This window comes from Dipodomys merriami, unplaced genomic scaffold (genome assembly GCF_024711535.1).
Source record: "Dipodomys merriami isolate MVZ:Mamm:240054 unplaced genomic scaffold, mDipMer1.0.p SCAF_6, whole genome shotgun sequence".
In the NCBI taxonomy this organism is placed as follows: domain Eukaryota; kingdom Metazoa; phylum Chordata; class Mammalia; order Rodentia; family Heteromyidae; genus Dipodomys; species Dipodomys merriami.
The window spans coordinates 71,361,492-71,385,708 of record NW_027206179.1 but is presented as its reverse complement, the minus strand read 5'-3'; the positions used below and the strand labels follow the sequence as shown (position 1 = coordinate 71,385,708).

At 38.6% G+C, this 24,217-nt stretch overlaps 1 protein-coding gene across 2 annotated transcripts in view; it reads right to left on the bottom strand.

Annotated features, from left to right (window-relative positions):
* Positions 1-24,217, bottom strand: part of Rnf17 (ring finger protein 17) — a 98,077-nt gene that overhangs the window by 13,203 nt on the left and 60,657 nt on the right. For both annotated transcript variants that reach the window (XM_070001994.1, XM_070001995.1), the window contains exons 21-29: positions 23,058-23,285; positions 22,218-22,368; positions 21,965-22,083; positions 15,231-15,321; positions 13,348-13,463; positions 11,018-11,298; positions 6,450-6,613; positions 4,265-4,384; positions 1,915-1,995 (exon numbers count right to left, since the gene is read on the bottom strand). In XM_070001994.1, coding sequence (XP_069858095.1) covers positions 1,915-1,995; positions 4,265-4,384; positions 6,450-6,613; positions 11,018-11,298; positions 13,348-13,463; positions 15,231-15,321; positions 21,965-22,083; positions 22,218-22,368; positions 23,058-23,285 — 1,351 coding nt within the window. The remainder of the gene's footprint in view (positions 1-1,914; positions 1,996-4,264; positions 4,385-6,449; positions 6,614-11,017; positions 11,299-13,347; positions 13,464-15,230; positions 15,322-21,964; positions 22,084-22,217; positions 22,369-23,057; positions 23,286-24,217) is intronic.

Below are 24,217 nucleotides of genomic sequence, written 5' to 3'. Positions count from 1 at the left end.
CATGTTTTAGGTTCATGTCTTGGTTTGCTGCCTTTGAGGACAGGCTATCCTAGCGCTGCCAGTCCCTCCCCCAATACTGTAGACACAGCAACAGCCCGAAAACCTGTGGAATATATTTAGAAACACCTCTACAGTGCAGTACTGCTGCCTGTATCCAAATAAGGAAGCTGTTAATAATGAATATTTCACATAACCATTGAGGTTAATGGTTAGAAAAGTTCTCAGAAACTTGCTCAAAATTAAACTCATTTCAAACATGTCTAGGTACTCAGCTGGTAACTTTTTATTATTATTATTATTATTTTGGTCAGTTGTGGGGCCTGAACTCTGGGCCTGGGCACTGTCCCCCAGTTCTTCAGCTGTAGACCAGCACTCTACCACCTGAGCCTCAGCCCCACTTCTGGCTTTTTCTGCTTATGTGGTGCTGAGGAATCGAACCCAGGGCCTCATGCATGCAAGGCAAGCACTCTACCACTGAGCCACCTTCCCAGCCCAACTTTTTCTTTTGTAAATGATAAGACGTTTATTACAAAGAGAATCCTCTTCCAGCCAGGCACTGGTGGCTCACGCCTGTAATCCAAGCTACTCAAGAGGCTGGGATCTGAGGATTGCAGTTCAAAGTCAGACCAGGCAAGAAAGTTCATGAGACTCTTATCTCCAATTATCCACTAGAAAACCTGAAGTGGCACTGTGCCTTAAGTGGTAGAGCGCTCACCTTGAGCTGAAGCGCTGAGGGACAGCACCCAGGCCCAGAGTTCAAGCCCTCTGACTGACCAAAAAAAAAAAAGCAAAACAGAATACACTTCTACTAGACTGAAAGTGGGTCCTCTCCCGGGTGAGAATAAACCAAGGGAGTAACTCCTTATATAATAATGAATAACTTTTTTTTTTTTTTTGCCAGGCCAAGGGCTTGAACTCTGGCCTGGGCACTCTCCTTGAGCTTCTTTTGTTCAAGGCTAGCACTCTACCACTTGAGCTGCGTCATCACTTCCAGCTTTTTCTGTGTATGTGGTACTGAAGAATTAAACCTAGGGCTTCATGCATGCAAGGCAAGGACTCTACCACTAAGACACATTCATGCATGTGAGGCCAGGACTCTACCACTAAGACACATTCCCAGCCAGTAATTAATAACTTATAGTCTCATACGAACATAGAATGAGTCATCTAAAAATATCCTAATACAACAGATGAGTGAATCAAGAAATATAATGCGTATAAATAAATATACAACAGACTGGAATTTTACTCATCAAGTGAATACATATGTATACATATGTCTGAGTATATACACATATACTTAGACATATATAGTGCATATATGTATATATATACATACACACAATGGAATTTTACTCATCTATCAGAGAGGATATTATGTTTTAGGTAAATGAATGGGCCAAGAAAAATTTATGTTAAGTGAAGTAAGTCACACTCAGACAAATGGCACATGTTTCTGTCACATGGGCAAGCTGAATCTAAAATACAAATATACATGAAAGAATATACAGGGTTATATTCATATATGCAGAAATAAGTGGACTAAAGAGTCAAGGGAGGAATTCAACAGTGTTAACTCCTTTGAACAAGAAATTATTTAACAAAATGAATTCCAGGAAGTTGAAACATGTATTGTGGGGAGAAGGAAGAGGTGAGCCGAGTAGGGCACACAAACAGAAGGAAGAAGGGTGAACAAATGCAGTCATTGTATTCAATGTACATCATGTAAAAGCTGAATTACGTAACTTGAGGGTGAGGCAGGCAGGGACAATGGAGGAGAATGAAGAAAGGGGTGCATTGTGCTCATAACCTGACTTGTAGAACTGTACCCGCTTTGTACAATTACTTTTAAAAAGTTCCTCAATTTTGTTACCTATGAAATCTTAAATAGCCACTGGTTTAAAAGCAAATTACCACAACATGGATGTCCACCTCTCTCTTTGAAAGTAGTTCCTGAAGAAGCTCTATTGCATCAGGCTGCCAGACATTCCCAACCTACATGGAAATAATAAAGGCAAGGTTTTCCACATTCAATCTCATACCAGGCAAGGAGCAAGTGAAGATATTTAGAAGAAGCCATAAGTGGTTAATGCTTGTCAGTTCTGCCAAATCTATGCAGCACAAGTACAAAAAATGCAAGAGACTATCATGGACAGCTGACCATGATCTTTAAAAATTAATCATTTTAGCTTCTCCCTATAGGGCTCACTTAGAGCATTTTATACTTAAAAAACAAACTTGCAATAAAAGCAAAAATAAAAAACTTTAAAAAAAGACCATTGTTACTGGTCTGTCAGTGGCTCACATCTGTAATCCTGGGTACCCAGGAGGCTGAGATCTGAGGATTGTAGTTCAAAGTCATCCAGGGTAGGAAAGTCCTTAAGACTTTTATCCCCAATTAACTACCAAAAAGCCAGAAATGGTGCTGTGGCTTCAAATGGTGTAGCACTATCCTTGAACAAAAACAAGTTCAGGGACAGTGCCCAATCCCTGAGTTCCAGCCCCAGGACCAGTGAGCGTGTGCATGCATACATGCATACTCACACACAAATTGTAACCCCTTCCTTGTTTTTCCCCATGTTCGACAAGAAATGTACTCATTACCTTACTTATGTAACTGTAACCCCTCTGACATCACTTTTACAATAAAGATCAATTGTCAATGAAGTGCCTTTATATGCCTATGATCCATATATAATGAGGAGCCTGGGCTGTCAGTTTTCATGGGTCTACAAAAGCTGGCTGCAATGGCTCATACTTGTTATCCCAGCTACTAGGTGGAGATCAGGTGGATTAGGGCAAAAAGTTCAAGAGATCCCCATCTGAACCAATGAGAAGCTGGGTGCAGAGGTTCATACCTGTCATTCCAACTATGCAAGAAGCATAAGGAGGAGGAGATGAGCTGGGCACCTGGGTGCATACCTATAATCCTAGTTAGGAGGCAAAGATCTGTGGATTATGGTTCAAAGCCAACCCAGGTGAAAAAGTCCATGAGACTTTTATATCTAATTAACCAGGCAAAAAGCCAGAAGTGGAGGTGTGGCTCAAGTGGCTGTGTGCCAGCCTTGAGTGAAAAAAAACTAACAGCACCCAGACTCTAAGTTTAAACTCTGTTACTGGCACAAAAACAACAAAAAAAGTAGGAGAATGTGATCTAGGATAGCTAGGGCAGAAATGGAGGTTCTATCTGAAATTTTTCTAAAGGCAAAAGGACTAGAGACTATGGCTCATGTGATAGAGCAACTACTTGGCAAGCGCTAGGCCCACAGTTCTATACTAAGTACCACCAGAAACAACAACAATAACACAAATGCGAGTTCTCCACAACTACCATGTGATGAGCCACTTCAACAGCAGCTCCCCTGTCGTAGAAGCTCCTTTCGTTAGTGAATATGAAGAGCGCAGACTCACTAAGGACTCCCTCACCACCCAGCTAAGCCACTTCTGACCCCAGAGCCGTAGAACTCTGTAACAAGAAAAGTTCACTCCTTCAACATCACCAAGTTTAGCTTTAGTTACGCAACGTTGTTTTTTTTTTAATGGTAGTGGGGATGTGTTACACTTAGGACCTTAAACTTGGTGCTCTCCCATTTTGGTCACTGCCCCAACCTCTTTTTGCACTGATAATTTTTGAGGTAGGATCTCACTGTATGTCCATGTTGACCTAGTTTGTGATCTTCCTACTTATGCTTCCTCACACATCACGGGGGATGACAGATGGGCACGATCATATCCAGCCACTGGTTGGGATAGGAGTCTAAGGAGCTTTTACGCCCAGGCTGGCTTCAAACTGCAATCTCCTATTCTCTGCCTCCTAAATAGTTAGGATTATATGAAGCCACCTTCCCTGGCTAATATACCACTCTTTTTTTTTTAACTAGAGGACCAGCTTCAAATTTCTTGAAGTTTCATGTGATGCAGCAAATACATGTTAAGAATCTAAGCCTTCCTATTTGTGAAGTATAATTTTATAAGGTTTTTTCCTTTTTTTTTAGGCCTGAGACTGGAACTTGAACTCAGTCAGTACCTCTATTCTTTGGCACACTAGCTAATGCTATACCAACTGAGCCACATCTCCAATCCTTAATTTTGTATTTTATACTGAAAAGTGTAATTTTGTGGTTTCTCATGGTGAAGTCCCTTTAACTGCACTTATTTATAGCATTTTTGTAAGAGAAAGGAATTTTGCATTCTAATTTCTAAAATGTATCCATCTAAAACATTCAGTTAAAATGAAGCATCCCACAAATTACTAGGCACTCACGGGTACAGTCAAAAAGAGCCGACAAGGAATACAAAACTGGGGCGTGTCAGGATACAACAAAATAGGATAGAGGTGACACTGTGGAATCTTCTCAGTGAATCCATGATCTAAGTATTGTACCTGAAAGAGACCAAATAAAACTTACAGTTAAAATTAGGCTTCTGATTTAGTGGGCAGAGGAAATTTTCTATTATCAACAGCAACAACAAGAAAGGCATTTGGGTCTAACCTGGGAAAAATGAAGAACTGTTTCATCCTGTTTGGAGGAGTTCAACTTATTTTTGATTGGTTCTGGAGCCTGAACTCAGGGCCTGGGTGCTATCCCTGAGCAATTTCACTCAAGGATAGTACTCTATCACTTTGAGTCATAGCACCACTTCTGGTTTTCTGGTGGTTAATTGGAAATAGGAGTCTCATGGACTTTCCTGCCTAGGGAGGCTTTGAACCTCAATTCTCAGATCTCAGCCTCTTGAGTGGCTAGGATTACAGGGTGAGCCACCAGCACCCAGCATCAGTTCACTTTTTGTTGTTGATGGTGGTGGTTATGGGGCTTAAACTCGGCCTGGGTTCTGTCCCTGAGCTTTTGCACTCAAGGCTAGCACTCTACCACGCTGAGACACAGAGCCACTTCCAGTTTTCTGGGGTTAACTGGAGATAAGGGTCTCATGGACTTTCCCGCCCAGGCTGGCTTCAAATTGTGATCCTCAGATCTCAGCCTCCCGAGTAGCTAGGATTACAGGCATGAGGCACTGGCATCCAGGTCAGCTCATCTTTTCTGAAGAAATTATGTGTTGCTTTCATGAAATAAACATTTACTCAAAAGTGTTGACTTTTCTCAAAGACATCCTGGAATTAATGAATTTGGATTTGAACGTTTTCCAGATAAAAGAGAAGATTGTATTCCCTCATCCTATGGAATATCAAATCTCATTGTAAAAAGGCTTTCTTATACGTAGTATTTAAATCAGATTAAAAGAAAACTGGTCTCATTAAAGGAATTTCTCAGGTAAGTGCTAATAGCTCATATCTCTAATCCTAGATACTCAGGAGGCTGAGATCTTGAAGATTATAGGTTGAAACCAGTACAGAAGAAAAGATTGTGGGAGACTCTGTCTCCAATTAGCCAGCAAAATGCTGGTCTGAAAAGTGTGGCTCAAATGGTAGAGTACCAGCTTGTGAGCAAAGAGCATTAGGCCTTGAATTCAAGCCCCAGTAGTTTTCTTTTCTTATGGTACTGAGGCTTGAGCAAAGAGTCTCTAAATGAGCCATGTCTGTAAGTTTACAACCATTTTTAAAAATGATTTTATTCTGACAATTTCTAAATTATCTTAAGAACAATAAATTATTTCTTCTGTCCTAACTTAATGAAATGACTATCACTTCCCACCTCTTCTTGTCCTATGCATGCTTCCAGTCACTTTTGCTTTATTTTCTGGATAGGGTCTCACATTTTGTCCAGGTAACAGCTAGAGCTTACCTATGCTTCCAAAGTAGCTGGACTTACCTATGTGTATTAATGTATCTGTATTATGGCCTTAGTTACTATTTTGCTCAGTGTGGTCTCAAACCACAATTCTTCAGTTTCCTAAGTACCTGAGATTGGTGTGAGCTACCATGCCCAGCCCAGAAAAAAACCTTGTCCAATAGAAGCAGAACGTGTTTTTCCTCCAAATTTTTCTTTCTCACCTCAATCCAAATTAAAATTATCAAGTACTAAATATCTCATGAAGCACCTACATCTACTAAATCGTTCCTTTGTTTAGGAGATGGAGACATTTTATATATACTTTTCAGTACAGGCATCTATCTCTCACGGTTTTAGATGACACAGTGCTAACTCATTCTTCGGGAAAGCCCTCACCGTGAGATATAGTGAGCAGTAAGTAAATTTGCTGGAAAGGTAATTAGCACATTGGAAACCAAGTTGTTCTACTTAATGCCAGTGTGACACAGGGCTACTTATTAAAAGCAGTCCATCTCTTGAGGTATCAGTAATCAAATCTTGTCTGGAAACTATTTTCTGATGAAGCAGATTACTAAATATATTACAAATAAATATATAATACATCTGACTGATCTTACTACAGGAATTCATCAGATGATGTTCTAGTAAAAATTTCATGTGTTCAGACTCAAAACTCACTCACTGCTATAGCATAGCAAGAATATCTGAATGAGGACTCACCCTGACAGTGCCGCCTAGAACTTCCATCACCCTGCCTCGGTACCACATAGTATCTGAGCCTCGGACTGCACACGGCTCTCCTTTCTTCCAGCAGTAAGGCTCCAAAAGGCCAAGGCACTTTAAGTTACTCTGAATTTCATTCATCATTTTGACTAGTTCAAATTCTGAACAAACGACCAAAAATAGAAAGCATTTAGGAAAACGTATCATTTTTGATAAGAAGTCATTGACACAATCTTTAATAAGTTGACAACTTAGATAAAAAAGAACTTTAAAAATCAGGATAACTGTACTTTCATAAAAATCTGTTTTCTGGAGTTTGAGTAGGCACAAAAAGGATAGGACAAAGGGGAAACAAATGCAGCAGTGATACTCACTAGACACTAGGTTGAAAACGAAGTATACAACTTATAGATGGGGACTAGGGATAAAACTGGGAGAGAGCAAAGGAAGGGCAACACTGTACTCTGACTTATGCAACTACCTTTACAATATCAATCAATAAAATTTAACAATCGAACTTTTTTTGGTTGTTGTTGCCTGTGGAGCTTGACTCAGGGCTTGATGTTCTACTCAAGGCTAACCCGCTATCACCTGAGCCCCACCTCCACTTCCAGTTTTCTGGTGGTTAATTCAACAGTTTCATGGACTTTCCTGCCTGGGCTGGCTTCAAGTCTCAATCCTCAGATCTCAACCTGAGTAGGTAGTAGGTAGGTAGGTTTACAGAAAACTGGAGGTAGAGCTATGGTTCAAATCGGTAAAAAAACAAACAAACAAACAAAAAACTAACCTTAGACAAAGAGTTCAGGGACAGTGCCAGGCCCTGAGTTCAAGCTCCATGACCTACCAAAAAAAATTCTAATTTCTCTTTGACTGCTAATTGGCCCAGTATTTCCATAGTGCCTATATTATACCCCTTATAACTTATATGACAGAAAGCCAGCTTTGAAGTTAGTCTCATCCCAGGCCTTCTTCAGCTTTGTCATCTCAGGTAGTTCCAACAGCCTCAGATCATCTTCGTAACTGGTCATGAGAACACCTACCTGTGTTATCAGCACTATAGGAGTCCTCCATGTAAAGTGTCTACTTCATTACCCAGCATTCAACAGTACACTGGTTTTTAAACAATGATTAAGTGTGTCAAAGCTTCAGGATTAAGTATTATTATTAGAGGACTCAAATGTTCACTTCTAAAACAGCCAACTACATGTGCCTATTTTCTTTCTTTTTTTTTGTCGGTCATGGGGCTTGAACTCTGGGCTTGAACACTGTCCTTGTGCTCTTCAGCTCTAGTAGTTTACTGGTGATAAGAGTCTCACAGACTTTCCTGCCTGGGCTGGCTTTGAACTGTGATCCTCAGATCTCAGCCTCCTAAGAAGCTAGGATTACAGGCATGAGCCACTGGTGCCCAGCCATGTATCTATTTTCTTTTAAAAAATGAAACTATTTAGAAAAGTGTAAGGAAATGTCAGTAAATTCATAACTATTATATCCATATCTGTAGGAGCTAAGGGTACCCTATCTATTTTCTTTTAAAAAATGAAACTATTTAGAAAAGTGTAAGGAAATGTCAGTAAATTCATAACTATTATATCCATATCTGTAGGAGCTAAGGGTACCCAAAATTCAGAAGCACTGTCTTTGCATAGACCCACATTATATTCAGGAAGCATTTGCATGTGAACCCTCTGAAAGGGTCCTGAGCCTCCAGGAATATGTTGTGATTTTTTTTCTATTCTTTTTTTTTACAGAGAGCCTCCAAACTTGTATAAATGCAGGCCTTGCTGGGTGCTAGTGGCTCACGCCTATAATCCTAGCTACTGAGGAGGCTGAGATCTGAGGACTGCGGTTCAAAGCCAGCCCAGGCAGGAAAGTTTCTGAGACTCTTATCTCCAATAAACCACCAGAAAACTAGAAGTGGTGTTGGGGCTCATGTGGTAGAGCACTTGCCTTGAGCTGAAGAGCAGAGGGACAGTGCCTAGGCCCAGAGTTCGAGCTCTATGACCGACTCAAAAAAAAAGAAAATGAAAAGCAAGGAATGAAAGTGTCAAATTCAATATGGGGATATGGTCAAGTTCTAGTGCATGGGTCTTTTAAGGGCCTAGTAATGTTTCTTATCTTGGGTGTATGTGGATATAGCTACTCATTTTAATGTTTTTATGTAAGTGCTATATATGTATTCTTTCACACCTACAACACTATACAATTTTTAGCTATTTTGAAGTAATTATACAGGAAATTGAGCTGGTAGATAGGAAGGTATCATGTGCCCTTTACCCAGCCCCTGTCAGCAACACCTTGCATTTAACTACAGCACACTATGAAACCCAGGACACTGACAATAGTACTTCCCATCATCTGAATTCTCCAGTTTTCCTAAGTATTCTTTGTATGGAAAGGTTTATCACAAACTTATAATACCTTTCAACAATGGAAGTTCCTATTTCTATCTAACCAAGTAATTCAGTCCTTTGTTATTGCCCTTTTTTTGTCAGTCCTGGGGCTTGAACTCAGGGCCTGAGCACTGTCCCTGAGCTTCTTTTGCTTAAGGCTAGCACGCAACTACCTGAGCCACAGCACCACTTCTGGCCTTTTCTGTTTATGTGGTACTGAGGAATTGAATCCTGGGTTTTATGCATGCTAGGCAAGTACTCTACCACTAAGACACATTCCCAGCCCTTCCCTTAATTTTTTAAGCTTACAAATATTTTTCTCACCTTCAAATTATTAAAATATTTTTCTTGGGGAGGGGAAGTCCTGGGATTTGAAATCAGTGCCTCACATTTGCTGTGCGGTTTCACTACCATTTTAGCCATGCCACATTCCTTTATGCTTTGTTTTCCCAAACTGTGCTTCATTTGCCTGGAACTGACCAGGACTTCCACAATAATTTAAAAGTCACCGTCGTTAATAATCATAACAAATCATAATGAATGGTGAGCACTCTGACTTTAATTATGAACTGTGGGAGGATTTCTTTAGGATTCTATCTTCATGTGAGGGCTTTGGTTTAGATTTCTCACTTTGAGTGAAGGAGCCTTTCCTTTACCTTGAATTTTGTACAGTTATCAGAGAGGAAGCTCAGGGTTTTACATACAATCCTTAAACAACCCAGAGGAGATAGGTCTAACTTCCAATGTTTTCACACTGGTTTTATATCTTGTTTATTTTCATGTCAACTTAATAAATGTTAAATAATGTGGGTATTTTATTTCATCTGAAAATGTTATTCAATCTGTCACTAGACTGAAAATGGAAATTTCAAGTTACTTTTTTCTTTTTTGTGATTAAAAAAAATTTTTTTTTTTTTGGTTGGTCATGGGGTTTGAACTCTGGGCTTGGGCGCTCTCCCTGGACTCTTCAGCTCAAGGCCAATGCTCTACCGCTTGAGCCACAGTGCCACTTCCGGTTTTCTGGTGGTTAATTGGAGATAAGAGTCTCACAGACTTTCCTGCCTGGGCTGGCTTTGAACCGTGATCCTCAGATCTCAGTATCCTGAGTAGCTAGGATTACAGGTGTGAGCCACCAGTGCCTGGCTTTTAAAAAAAATATATATATATATTTTTTATTGTAAAGATACTGTACAGAGCGGTTAAAGTTACATGAGTAAAGAGTACATTTCCTAGCCAGCATTGTTACCCCCTTTGTTTTTCCCCTACCATCCCATCCCTACCCACCTCCCCAACTCCTTCCTTCCCTCCTCCCCCAAGTTGTAAACTTTTCAGCATATTGTCTTTACATCTCATCAATACAATGGGTCAAGCTGTATCCTTATTTCAGCATTTTGTTATTTCCCTTCCTCTCCCCACTGTATTTGATTCCTGTGCCCTGCATCTTGTACATACAAGTTACTTTTTTTTTGGTCAATTGTGGGTCTTGAACTCTGGGCCTAGGCGCTGTCCCTCAGCTCTGCAGCTCAAGGCTAGTGATCTACCACTTGAGCTACAGCACCATTTCCGGTTTTCTGTTGGTTTATTGGAAATAAAGAGTTTCACGGACTTTGACTGTGATCCTCAGATCTCAGCCTCCTGAATAGCTAGGGTTATAGGCGTGAGCCACTGGCGCCCAGCGTTTCCTTTTTTCTTATACTGAAAATAGCACTCATAATTATGAACACACTACTGCCACATTAGGTATTGTATATGTTTATATATACAAAAATGGCGAGACAAAGGGGGAACAAGTGCAACAGTGATCTCACAAGACACTAGGTTGGAAATGATCTATATAACTTGGGGGGGATGAGAGGGAGGAAAAGGGAAAAAATGAGGGAGGCATAAGAAGTTCAGCAAGAAATGTACTCACTACCTTACTGACAGAACTGTACCCCCTCTGTACATCACCTTGACAATAAAATTAAGAGAAAAAAATGGAAAAAACTCACATAGCTTTTATATTCTAGTCAGTGTTAAAAGCAATTTATATGGATACACTGTACAACAGTGTTTAGTTCTAGCAAGCATTTGAAAATGAAGTTCAAGTATTCCAACTGTGTCTATCACACTACAGAACTTGAGCCTCTAGGCCCAGAGTTACTAACAAATCCTTCCTAACAAAGAAGACCTTACCTGATGATTTAGGGACCACAAATATAGTTCCATCATCACCAATGCAAGTGACTATTGCCTCAAATACGTCCATGTTAGGAATAGCTGGTGGTTTATAGCATCCAGTGATTCTTGTTTCTGGCATTTTTTCTTTCACTTCAGATATCTTTGGTTCATTGATTGTATCAGCAGCTTTTTTGTCAGTGTTAAATTTATTACACTCAGGAATGATGAAGTCTCCTTGTTCCAGAGGCGTTTCTAGAGACTTCTCAGATGAACGGTTGTGATCTGATTTGTTAGTTCTGCAATATCCATAAAAGAACATATCAAACAGTAACAATTGTAAAAATCTGAGAAACACATAAAAAGAATCTTTCAAACTTACCTAAGATTTAAAGAAAATATTTGCTCAAGTGTAAGATATATTTGTCTAGTTTTCTATATGAAAGTAAGAATAATTTAAGTTACAATACAAGTTATTTTAAATTATAAATCAGAGTGATGGGGAAAAACCAATGTAATTTCACTTAGGAGTTTTAAACTACTTACTCATATGCTATTCGCTCTTAAAATCTAGTAAGTTTACTTCAAGTACTATATTGTTCTAATATACAACACCTTCAAGTTGATTCTAATATAGTCTACAGTTAGAACAGTACATATGGCGAAGTTAGTAACACTAATAAAATGATACAAAAAGAACACATAAGTCACTTATTTTTGTTTGTTAGTGGTAGGTCTTGAACTCTGGGCCTAGGTGCTGTCCCTGAGCTCTTCGGCTCACGGCAACCACTCTACCACATGAACCCCAGCACCACTTCCAGTCTTTGGGTGGTTAATTGGAGATAGGAGTCTCACAGAGTTTCCTGCCTGGGCTGGCTTTGAACTGTGATCCTCAGATCTCAGCCCCCTGAGTAGCTAGGATTACAGGCATGAGCCACTGGCACCTGGCTCATGTCGCTTTTAAAAAAAGGTACTCGTTATTAGATGCAGGTATATTTAGTTGATTTCTAAAACTTTGTGTTATTGTCTGTTCATTGAAGAAAAAGCAAGCTTTACTATAAAAATTAAAATTCTAGAATGCAACATTAACATTGGCTGGGTTTTAGCAAATTTATAGCTTTTTGTTTAATTTCTTGTACTTTTCTTTAAGGAGCACTGTTGACATAGCTACATCACGTCTCCATTTAACTATATCATATCCTCAATGTCTCCACCCAAGCCCTGCATGTTAAGACTACTACTAGTTTTCATGATGTAATAGTAGTTAAAAAAATTGGTGCAGATAACATCCATAGCATTTACTTGAACTATTTATCAAGAATTACTTTAACCTAAAGCAAATAGAGCCCACATGTAGGATTAAAAACATGAAGCAAGGCTATCTGCCCAGGCAGCTCTGGTCTCATTTACCTACCACATCAGACCACCTAGCCTTGGCCACATTTTGTTGCTGACTTCTCATTCTATCTCATCAGGACTGATTTTAAAGCAATTACATGTAAAGAGATCTGGCATGTATAGCACAAAGCAGCTACCTGGAACAGACGTTTGAGATTACAACCTTATCTCCACATCTAGAAGGAGAGAGAGAAGTGAAACCTAGGGCTACAGCAACATTTTACTTTTGCTCCCTTAGACTCAAGTTGCTTAACTCCAAAATTTAGTACCTGAAAAAAATCATTAAATAGGTCCATTACTTTTTTGGCTGCTCATTTTTGTGCTGCATAAATACATGTTATATGTACCAACTAGCCTTATGTACCAACATAAAGGCTAAACATTTTAAAGAAAAGGATGTCCAAAGGACTCAGATATGGTACTCACCGGTTTTCTTTTTCTTTGGCATTGAAAGGTATTGTAATATAAATGACAGAGAAAAAGGGGAAAGTATAAAAGCCAGTATACATGAGCTAATGACTATGAATAAAGAAATGAGCAATTTTGAGCTGGCTCATGGAGGGTTAGTTTATAAATCTTTGAGGGCAAGTAAGATACAATCTGGGTTTTAAAGTACATGGAAAAGCTGGGTGACGGTGGCTCATGCCTGTAATTGTAGCTACTCAAGAGGGTAAAATCTGAGGACTGCAGTTCAAAGTCAGCCCAGATAGGAAAGTCTGTGAGACTCATATCTCTAAATAACTACCAAAAAAGCCCCAAATGGAGCTCTGACTCAAGTGATAGAGCACTAGCCTTGATCCAAAAAGTTGAGGTCAGTGCTTAGGCCCTGAGTTCAAGCTCCAGGACCAGAACAACAGCAACAGAAAAGCAAGTACATGGGGATTTACGTAGGCAAGAAAAAAAAGTGTCAAATTACACAATGATGTCAAGAAAAATTTTAAATTTGATACCTTCTCTCTCTTAAAGCCAAACCCTTTTTAATCAAGTATTTAGAAACATCAACTCGATCTCCTTTTTCATCTCTACAGTAAATTTTCACAGGTAATGGCCATGTTGTGTGGTTTTCCTGCAGAGATTTAAAAGTAGAATTAATATGAGATACAAAAATGCAAAAGTATACTGTTTGTAAGATTACAAGTATTTTACATTTCTTTAAGTAAAAGAAAAGCCCAACTGAGTAACATATTTTGACATTTAAATACACCAGATGAAAACATATGGCGTCAATAGGGATAATTTTTTTTAATTTTCCATTTATTTTCAGGTCTTTTTTTGTGAAATGGATGAGGAAGTCTTTATTATCAGGTGAAATGTACCCCCCAATGATACTAAAACAATTTTTTTTCCAACCCAAATGAGGTAGACACACTACTAATGAACAATTCTCTAATCTCCTAAACTCCTTATAAATGATAGAACCACGTTATACTTTCCACAGTGTGACTTTTTCCTTATGAAAAATTAGAGCAAATACGAAAAATCTATTTTGTGTCATATGGAAAAATAATAAAAATGGAGAAAGCACAACAGAAACATGGTAACATGGAAAATTGTGTAAGAAAATTCTAATCTATTCAGTAACATTTTCAAATGAGGAAAAAGTGAAAAGATTTTTAAGTATTCTAAAGTAATAGATGCCTCTTCTCAAATCCATACTGACATATCATACATACATACTCATTTTGTCACCTATAGTTACTTTCCTTGTGTGTCAAGTCCTGGAGCTTGACCAGGACGCCATCTCTTAGCTCTATTTGTTCAAGTCCAGTGCTCTACCATTTGCGTTATAGCCCCACTTTCAGCTTTTTGGTTGTTAGGTGGAGGTGAGAGTCTCATGGATTTTCCTGTAGTGGCTGGCCTCAAACTCTGAACTTCAGATCTCAACCTTCTGAGTAGCTAGGATTACAGGGGTGAGCCATGTACACCCAGCTTTATAATTACTTTTTACTTCATTAGGTCCTAGTTTTTCATTTTGGTAAAAAGCTATCAAAAGGATTCAGAAGTACAATCTAATAAATATGCATTTTTAATATGCAAAAATTTCAAATCAAGCATATTTTATTTTTGTGCTAGTTGTGAGACTTGAGCTTAGGGCCTGGGCACTGTCCCTGAGCTTTGTGCTCAAGGCCCGTGCTTTACCACCAGCTTTTTGGTGGTTAATTGAAGAATCTTACAGACTTTCCTCCCTGGCTGGCTTTGAATTGTGATCCTCAGATCTCAGACTCCTAAGTAGCTAGGATAATAGGCACAAGTCAGTGGATTATTTTAGAAAATGTTTCTTTGGTACTGAAGTTTGAGGTTGGTCTCATCCTTACTAGGCAGGCACTCCCCAAGCTCTTTTTAGCTTTATTTCTTCAGCTAGGGTCTCATATTTTTGTTTCAGACTATAAGCATCCTACCTACTATCTCTTAATAACTGATTCCAGGGGTGAACCATCATGCTTGGCTTATTGGTTGCCATCATTTTGCCTGGGCTGGCCTTGGATCTTGATTCTCTTAGTCTCCAACTGATGAGTAGCTGGGGTTATGGGCATAAGTTACTTGCCTGGCCAAGACATATTTTGACTCATTCATATAATCATTTGTCTGAACATCTATTATGAATAGATGACACAGACCAACAAAGCTTGCAATAAAATCCAGATAGCTTGCTATTACTTTCTCAAGTAAAACTGGAGGCTGAGTAAGAAAGATCACATGTTTAAGGCAAGCCTGGTTTATATGTAAGACCATATCCCACCAAAACAAAACAATGAAAAGAAACTGACATAATGGAAAACATTAGTGATACAATCAATACACATCTGCAGTAATTGCTTACCCTACTGCCCACCTGTAAGATTATAGTCGCTATGGCTCCAGTGAGGTACAAAGAAAGACAATCACAAGCAGTAGCTGTCCACTTGTCACTCCCGCCAGTTGGTCTAAAATAAAAAATAACTACAGATGCTCTAACTATAGCCTAGGATATTGGAAGATACAGGTATTATACATAAACACATGAATATTCAGTCTGAACCACACATATATATACACGTAGTAAGAAATAAATGTGAACCTGGATTCATGTTTCTGCATGGCCTTTGGTGTATCCCTGTTTACTTAAAGCCCAATCACAATGCTTATTTATGTGTATCTTTTCTGCAGCTACATGACAACTCCTAAAACATAGGTGCAGTAAGTCATGATCCATTTCCTATATGTGAACAAATAATAAACCCTGGGAGCACAGTCGATATGCTCTCCTATCATCGTTTTTCCCTAATGTCTAGCACCATGCCTGGTACATGAAAGCCATTACAGAAATACTTAATGGAAAAAAAATGCAAGCCTACTCCACATTTTTGAAGTTTATGTAATTCAAATCTAATCTGAGTCACTATCCATAAATATAAACCTCCACAGTTTACAAAACTTTTTTTGTTGGTTGTGGGGCTTGAACTCAGGGCCTGGGTGCTGTCCTTGAGCAAAAGTGCTCAAGGCTAGCACTCTGCCATTTTAAGCCACAGTGCCACCTCAGGTTTTCTGATGGTTAATTGGAGATGAGAGTCTCACAGACTTTCCTACTCAGGCTGGCTTTGAACCTCTATCCTCAGATGTCAGCCTCCTGAGTAGCTAGGATTACAGGTATGAGGCACTAGCACCCAGCTCAAAATTTTCAATGATTATTTTAAATTGTGATTTAACTACAGATTCAAAAAATTATTCAAATCTTTTAATTTAGCCATATAATTCTGAATGATTATAAAAATCAGCAGACTACAGAGTCAAAGATTGAATGGTAAATAATAATGCATAGTAAAGATGTTCATTAAAAATTTGGCAAATCTGGGCACCAGTGGTTCAGGCTTGCTAGCTATTCAGAACACTGAGATTTGAGGAATGCAGTTCAAAGCCAGCCTGGGCAGAAAAATCTGTGAGACTCTTATCTCTAATAATAAACTACTAAAAAGAAACAGCCAACGGATGGAGTCATGGCTCAGTTGCTAGTGTCAGCCAATGAGCAAAAATGTACTGAGTTCAAGTTCTGGTCTTGAATGGAACTCTGGCTCAAGTTGTAGAGTGCCATCTTTGAGCGAAGGCAGCTCAGGGACAATTCCCAGGCTCTGAGTTCAAACCACAAGACTGGTACGTACACACACAGAGACACACACACCACAGGCAGTTCAAATAATCTTGGGCAAATTAATCAAAAGTACTCATCTTCATCATCTATTTTAGTATGCAGAGTTGAAACTGAGTAACTGTGTGAGTATTCTTACGATAAGCTTAATCTAAGAATCTTAAATTATTGATAAATTCCTCAAAGTCAGTTATGGCTTACTATTTATGACTACCCCTTGGAATTTAGGGGCAATTCCATGCCATCTCTTGGCTGCCAATATCCACAGAAGCTTAAGTCCCTTATATAAACAGAGAACCACCTTCATGCATATCCTTCCTTCTATTTTAAATTATCTCTAGACAACATATAATATCAAAATAAAAATACTATATAAATAGTTGCTGTACTACACTGTTTAGGGAGTTATGACAAGGCAAGACGTCTGTTGATATTCAGTACAGATTAAAATCAGTCTGAAGTTGGTTGAATCCAGTATATGAAACTTGCAGATATGGAGGGCAACTCTATTCGGAACTTTACAAATAAAAATCAGTCTAATAGTAAGGTTTTTCTATGATTATGGATACACATAAATACTAACTTTTGGACATCTAAAGATATTTACCACATTAAAACATATCGTGCCAGATGCAGTGGCTCAAGCCTATAAACTCAGCTATTTGAGAGATAAGAGATTGGGGGGGGGTCATGGCTTGAGGCTCACCCAGACAAACAGAAGTTCTTGAGACCCCATATAACCAGTAACTGGGTGGAGTAGTATGTCCTGTACTACCAGCAATAGGGAAACTCAATGGCTAGGCACAGTGGTGATACCCATCATCCCCCCAAAAGGGGGGGAACCACAAAAAGGACTGCAGCTTGGTTTGGCCCAGATATTAAGCAAAATCCAAATAACCAATGCAAAAAGAGGCTGGACCTGTTGCTCAGGTGGTAAAACATTTGCCTAACAAGTAAGAGGCTGAGTTCAAGCTCCAGTATGATGAATGTAGAATTTTAGTAGGGAACATGAAAATGTTCTGGTGAGTGTTGCACAGCAATAAAAGTGTTTTAAGATTACAAAATACAGTTAAGATAGCAAGAGTCAATTTTATATGATGATTATTTTATTTCCATAAAATAGTGTATTAGGATAAAGTTCTAGTTTTGGATTCAGATAAGTTTAAAATACTAGGCAGTGAGATTTTACCCTGGATAAAAAAATCTCTTTAAGATTGTTTCCTAGATAATATCTTATTCTTAGCTTAAAAGAGGATTAAGTGAGGATTAAGTGAGATGGTATCTGTAATATAATGAGTTCAGGGTCCAGAGGTACAAGGCTTATTAGACTTTCCTTGTTTTGGTCGGTTGTGGGGTTGAACTCTTGGCGCCGTCCCTCAGCTCTTCGGTTCAAGGCAAGTGCTCTACCACTTGAGCTATAGTGCTACTTCTGTTTTTCTGGTGTTTAGTTGGACATAAGTGTCTCAGGGAAGTTCTTGCCTGGGCTGGCTTTGAACTGTGATCCTCAGATCTCAGTTCCTGAGTAGCTAGGATTACAGGTGTGAGCCACTGGCAGCTGGATTGGCTATTACACTCTTAAAATCATTATGGTTTTGTCCATCCTATTTCATAGGATACAGGTATTTGCTCTTTACAAAATTAGGTACAATTACAGTGTTGCTATAGTTCTTCTGATTAAGCTATTTAAGGTGAAAAACTGGATTATTTTCTAACGTACATGGGCCTGGTTCAAATCCAGAGCATGGAAAGAATTTATGTGCTACAGTTATCAGTGATCACAGCAAAGGGGAAAAGTGCCCATGAGGCTGGAAAACCACCACTGAGAAACTTCAGAACATGAAGCTTCAAGAAGAGGAAACAATGGAAAGGAGTCCCTGGAGAAGGCATCCTATCCTAGTCTCAATTTAAGAAAAGAGGCTTCAGAACAGCTAAATGAAACCAATTTAGATTTATAGATAATTCTGGGCAAGGTATTTCTCGAGCTAGTGACTTCTATGATAATATGGGGATAATTATACTTCTGTCAGGACTGTGAGAATTAGTGTAAAATTACCTCTCATTCTCTGTGAAGGAATATTTACTTAACAAGCTAATAACTGTTTTGAATGTCTGGAGAGATGATCAATTATTTTAAGCATAACTGTTTCTTTTTCTTTTTTTTTTTCTTTTTTGGGGCCTGAACTCTGGGCCTGGGCACTGTCCCTCAACTCTTTAGCTCAAGGCTAGCGCTCTACCACTTGAGACACAGCGCACTTCTGGCTTTTTTCTTTTTGCTTATGTGGTGCTGAGGAATCGAACCCAGGGCCTCATGCATGCAAGGCAAGCGCTCTACCAATGAGCTACCTTCCCAGCCCCTCTTTTGGACTTTTTTGTTCTTATCAATCATATCTTGCATGTTTCTAAAGCTTTATCAATTGCATTATTTGCTTTGTATTTTTTCTACTTTACTGTACTTTTTTGTGTGTGTCTGAGGTGCTTTTTTTGCTCAAAGATAGCATTCTACCACTTGAGCCACAGCTCCATTTGCAGCTTTTTGGTGGTTAGAAATAAGACTCATGGACTTTGCTGCCCACCAGGCTGTTGAGCCAGGATCCTCATATCTCAGCCTCCCAAACAGCTAGGATTACAGACTTAAGTCTACTATTGCTATTTCACTTGCAATTCTTTCCTGAGTTCTGTCGCCACTTTTCAAATCTTCCCTTTTCTCTAGAAATCATATTTCTGAGTTCTCTAATTCTAATGTGCTTTCAAAACATCTAGCATAGTTTCATTTTCTTCTAGTTTATTTTGAAATATCAGATTATAGTTTGTACATGCCTTTTTTGATAGATTTTTTCACTGCCTTTGAGTATGTATTTGGCTTTTTAAAAACATAATTTGAAAAATATTTGACTAAAGTTTATTCTCCTGCTCAAGTTTTACACGAAATACTTTCCTTCATGTTTAGGAGTTGCTTTTCTAGCTTAATGACTGTAAAATTTTCTGTTGCTTTTCCCTAAGTGACAGAAGATATGGCCTCATATTCTGAGATCCTGTTCCTCTGCTTCTCTCTCCTACTTCAATTTGGATCTACTATCTTTCTCAAATAGAATTGGTAGTTTTCTTTCAGTGTGGGGGTCATAGAAAGGGAATCTAGTTTCCTCTAAGAAGTCATACAGCTCAGAAGCCTTCAGTATCATGGAACTATGACCATTACATACTTCTTACTCAGCTATGAATTGCATCCAGTATCACTCCCCTCTCACATGAGCCAGCATGCTCAGAAATGCTACTGTTCAGAGTGTCACAATCCTAGTCAGCCTTCCTTCCAGGTTTACCATATACCCCACAGGGTGATATTTGGGCGCTCACAGGGGTCACCTGTTGCCAGGTTTTCTTCTTTACTCCCATATATTAGTTTTACTGGGGGGGGGGCGGGCAGGGAATTACTGTATACAATGCATTCCGTTAACCTTTCTCCCTCTATCACAATCCTTTATCACACTCCCCTTTCTTAAAACAATTTCAACAGTTTTCACTGTTCTATTTTCAGGCATGCAAATAAATCCTGTAGACCATATTCATCCTCATCCACCATCTGTCAGCCCTTCTCTTACCTGCTAGCTTCTACCCCTCTAGCCTGTTTTACTTTCCTGTCATTCTTTCTTGTTTAGACTTGTCACCAAGTTTTGTTGTAGATAATGACTGTGTGGTCTTTGGTTTTACAGTTTTACTATATAAACTGCACTTTTGTATATGTGTCTATTGTGGGGCTTGAACTCAGGGCCTGGGTACTGTCCCTGAGCTCTTCTGCTTAAGGCTGGTCACATTCTCCCACTTGAGCCACAACTCCACTTCTGGCTTTTTTCTTTTTTTGATGGCTAATTGGAGATGAGTTTCACAGACTTTCTGCCTAGGCTGGCTTCAAACTGAGATTCCTAGATCTCAGCCTCTTGAGTAGCTAGTATTACAGGTGTGAGCTATCGGCACCTGGCTAAACTGCACTATTTTTAATATTTTTTTATTATAGAAATACTGTATGGAGAGGTTACAGTTACATGAGTAAGGTAATAAGAACATTTCCTATCCAGCATTGTTACCTCCTCCTTTGTTTTCCCCCTACCATCCCTTCCTGCCCCACCTCCCCAACTCCTCCCTCCTCCTAAGTTGTAAAGTTCATTTTCAACATAGTGTCTTGCACATCTCATTGTTACAATGGGTCAACCTGTATCCTTATTTAAGCATTTTGTTATTTCCCTTCTGCTCCCCAAATTAGAGAAATGTATATACAAGATGTAGGGCACTGACATCAAATACAGTGAAAACAGGGGTTATACCATGGGAGAACATAAAAAGAAACAAAAAAAATCACATAGTACATTTTAAATACGTTAAAAACAATAGCAAGCAAGAAAAAAACAGTTGTGTCCCTATCTTGGGGTTCATTTCACTTATCATCACCTTATATGATCATATGTACTTAGTTTTGGACCTTTTCTGCTTGTCCTAGACTTATCCTAGTTATTGCAAATAAGGAAAAGCATCGGACTTATGTTTCTTTGGGCCTGGCTTACTTCACTTAATATAATTTTTTCCAAGTCTTTCCATTTCCTAACAAATGGGGATGATGTCATTCTTTCTGATGGAGGCATAGAATTCCATTGCGTGTACACACACACACACACACACACACACACACACACACACACACACACACACACACACACACACACACACACACACACACACACACACACATACACACACACACACACACACACACACACACACACACACACACACACACACACACACACATTTTCTTGATCTGTTCATCTACTGAGGAGCATGTGGGTTGGTTCCATATCTTAGCTATGGTAAATAATGCTACACTGCACCATTTTTATAGTGAGATTCCAGCAGGCTTAAAAACATGACGTGTTAATATCCCTTTATCTTCCATAACTCACTCTAAAATTTATATATTTAGCTTTCCATACAATTTAATATTTAGGAAATAAATTTTATTTGTTGCCTTTGTTGTTGTTCTAAAGTCTTTCTTCTCCACAGTTTGAATTCTATCTAGGTACCTTTCGTTTTAATCTACTTCTATTTCTTTAATACCACTACATTTACGGGCCCCAAATATTTATCCTTCCTTCTTTTCTTAGGAGGCCTTTTTGCTAAGTGGGTGCTCTACCACTTCCTTTTGCTTTTAGTTTGTTTTTTCAGATCAGGTCTTATGCTTTTACCTCTTGTTTTGGATTGCAACCCTCTTACTTTCACCTCCTGAGTAGTCAGGATTATGGGTGTGTGCCAGGCCTCTTTCCTTCCTCTTAAACCTCTGAATTAACCAGATTTTATGAAAGTTTCATATTAGCAAAATTAAAACAGAAAACTATTAGAATATTTTAAATGATTAACATTCAATAAAGAAAATACTAATTTACTTAGCATAAAACTACCTTATATCAACAAGAGAGCACTCCAAAGATAATCTTCCCATTGTCTTGAGATCTTCTTTAAGTTCTCTTAAACAGTTAATATTCACTACTAATTCAACCCCCACATCATATAGCAAGACCTACAAAAACAATATTTTAAGTATGGAAAGACAACATTTAATGATTTTTGATGAATTAAAAAGCACAATAAAAACTGAATAATCTGAGAAAAAAGAAAATAAATTCACTTTTATGTTTTAAACTCTGCCTTTACCTCTACCAGTGTGTCTGTAACCATTCTGATGATCTGGCCTCTTCGCCACTGATTTTTATCTGGGACCTTAACAGCACAATGCATATCACTTTCCCATTTAGTAGGTTCCCATTCTGAGTTTTTGTAAGTAGCTGTCATCTTTTCTTCTAAACTATAATAAAAAAGATTAAATTTTGTAATATAAAATTTTAAATATAATTTTGTTATTATTAGGTATTGTTCAGAGGGGCTATTATTTCACAAATCATGTAATGAGTACATTTCTGTTTTGGTCAATGTCACCTCTTCCTTCACTTTCCCCAGTATTCCCATTCTGTCCCTGCCCGCATATTTGACTTTTCCCCTTGATCATTCTATTCCAGCCAAACTGAGCACCATGTTCATACTCCCACCTCAGGCCTTTGAACTAACTAGCTCTTCCCTCTGTCCAAGATGAACTTCCCTGAGATGCTCACAGGGCCCTTCATGGCCCTTTTCAAACGCCACCGTCTCTATGAGATGTGCTTTGTTGTAAGGCTGCCTTCTTCCCCAAATGCACATTACCACCAGCTGGCACACTATTTGTTCATCTCTGTACTAGAATTAATCTCCAAGACATCAAAGGATTATCCATATCATTACCACTGTATCTCCAACATGCAAATACAACTACCATGGGGTAGGCACTAGAACTAATTCTAACACTAAAAATAATGAACAGATCTACTTTATACTTTAACAGTTTAAAGACTCCTCTAGTTGAAATAAACTTATTAATTTTACAATTATACACTTATTTCTGTGCAACAAAACATAGGAAGAGTAAAACTGTAGGCAATATGGTTTCATTATATTTTATACCTATTAAGTAAGTTTTCCGTGAGTAGCCATTGAACATAAATCTTCTCAGGAGATACTACATTACAGATATGCACGGGCAGTTCCTTATTATAGAATGACTGGAAATTTTCATTAGGTAGAGATTTTACAGGCACAGGATTTAAGTTGTTTACTTCATTTGAAATAATTTCTTCTGGAGAAGGATCCCATACTTCAGTATGCTTTTTAGAGTTATCTTTGAGGGTATAACTGAAAAAAATAGCAAAGGTTATCAGGAAACATAACTGGCAAAATAATTATGCTGTTATTTACTTAGGTTTAAAGATGAACAAGTTTCAGCTAAAATCTACTGCTTCTCATTGTAATGTTTCTAACAATTACTAAATTTAGTCATTTAAAAAACTCTTGACTGAGATAAGATACATGACCCAATATGCCTGTCCAAATACATTTAACTATGCATCTTAAAGAAAACTTTACTGTTTAACTGTATATATAACTTGGTAATCCTGAGTTTAATAAGAAAAAATATAAGTACAATATAGTTTAAATGTTTGCTCTTCTTTCCTCCTTCATTTGAGATGGGGGAACGGAAGAGGCCCTTACTCTCTTCCTGCTCCTCCGGTATGAGGGTAGATGGGGGAATGGACACAGACAATAAATACTAGGAGGAGAGACACTGCAGGCCTGTTCTGGTTGTCATTATCTCTCTGGCTTATGCTGATGTGCATTACATCTGGGTACTATCCAAATACTGGCTTTCCTGAGGTTATGCATGAGATTTCTGTAGAACCCTTTAGGGAACATCCAACATTGCAAAAATGTGGAAGGATTCTTGGTCTTGTTCTACAAACTCTCTCATTCTTCCTTGCTGCCATTCTGCCCTTCTGCTTCTGGGATTACCTCTACCACTGGAACTACCTCTACCAGTCTTTGGTGGGAATGAGCACAATGGCTTAAGCCTGGCTGTACTTAACTTTCCCTTGGAGACAGGAAGGTTTACATTTCTCCAAATCGGAATGTGGACTACTCTAGCACTACACTTATTCTATACCTTGATATTTCTCTTTCTATCTCTCTCAGACAAGTACATGGGGCTGCCAAAGCAGACATTTGACCCAGAAATAAGATGCTGGTCTCTCTTGAGAAACCTTTTTCTTAAAGGCCCTTAGAGATGAAAG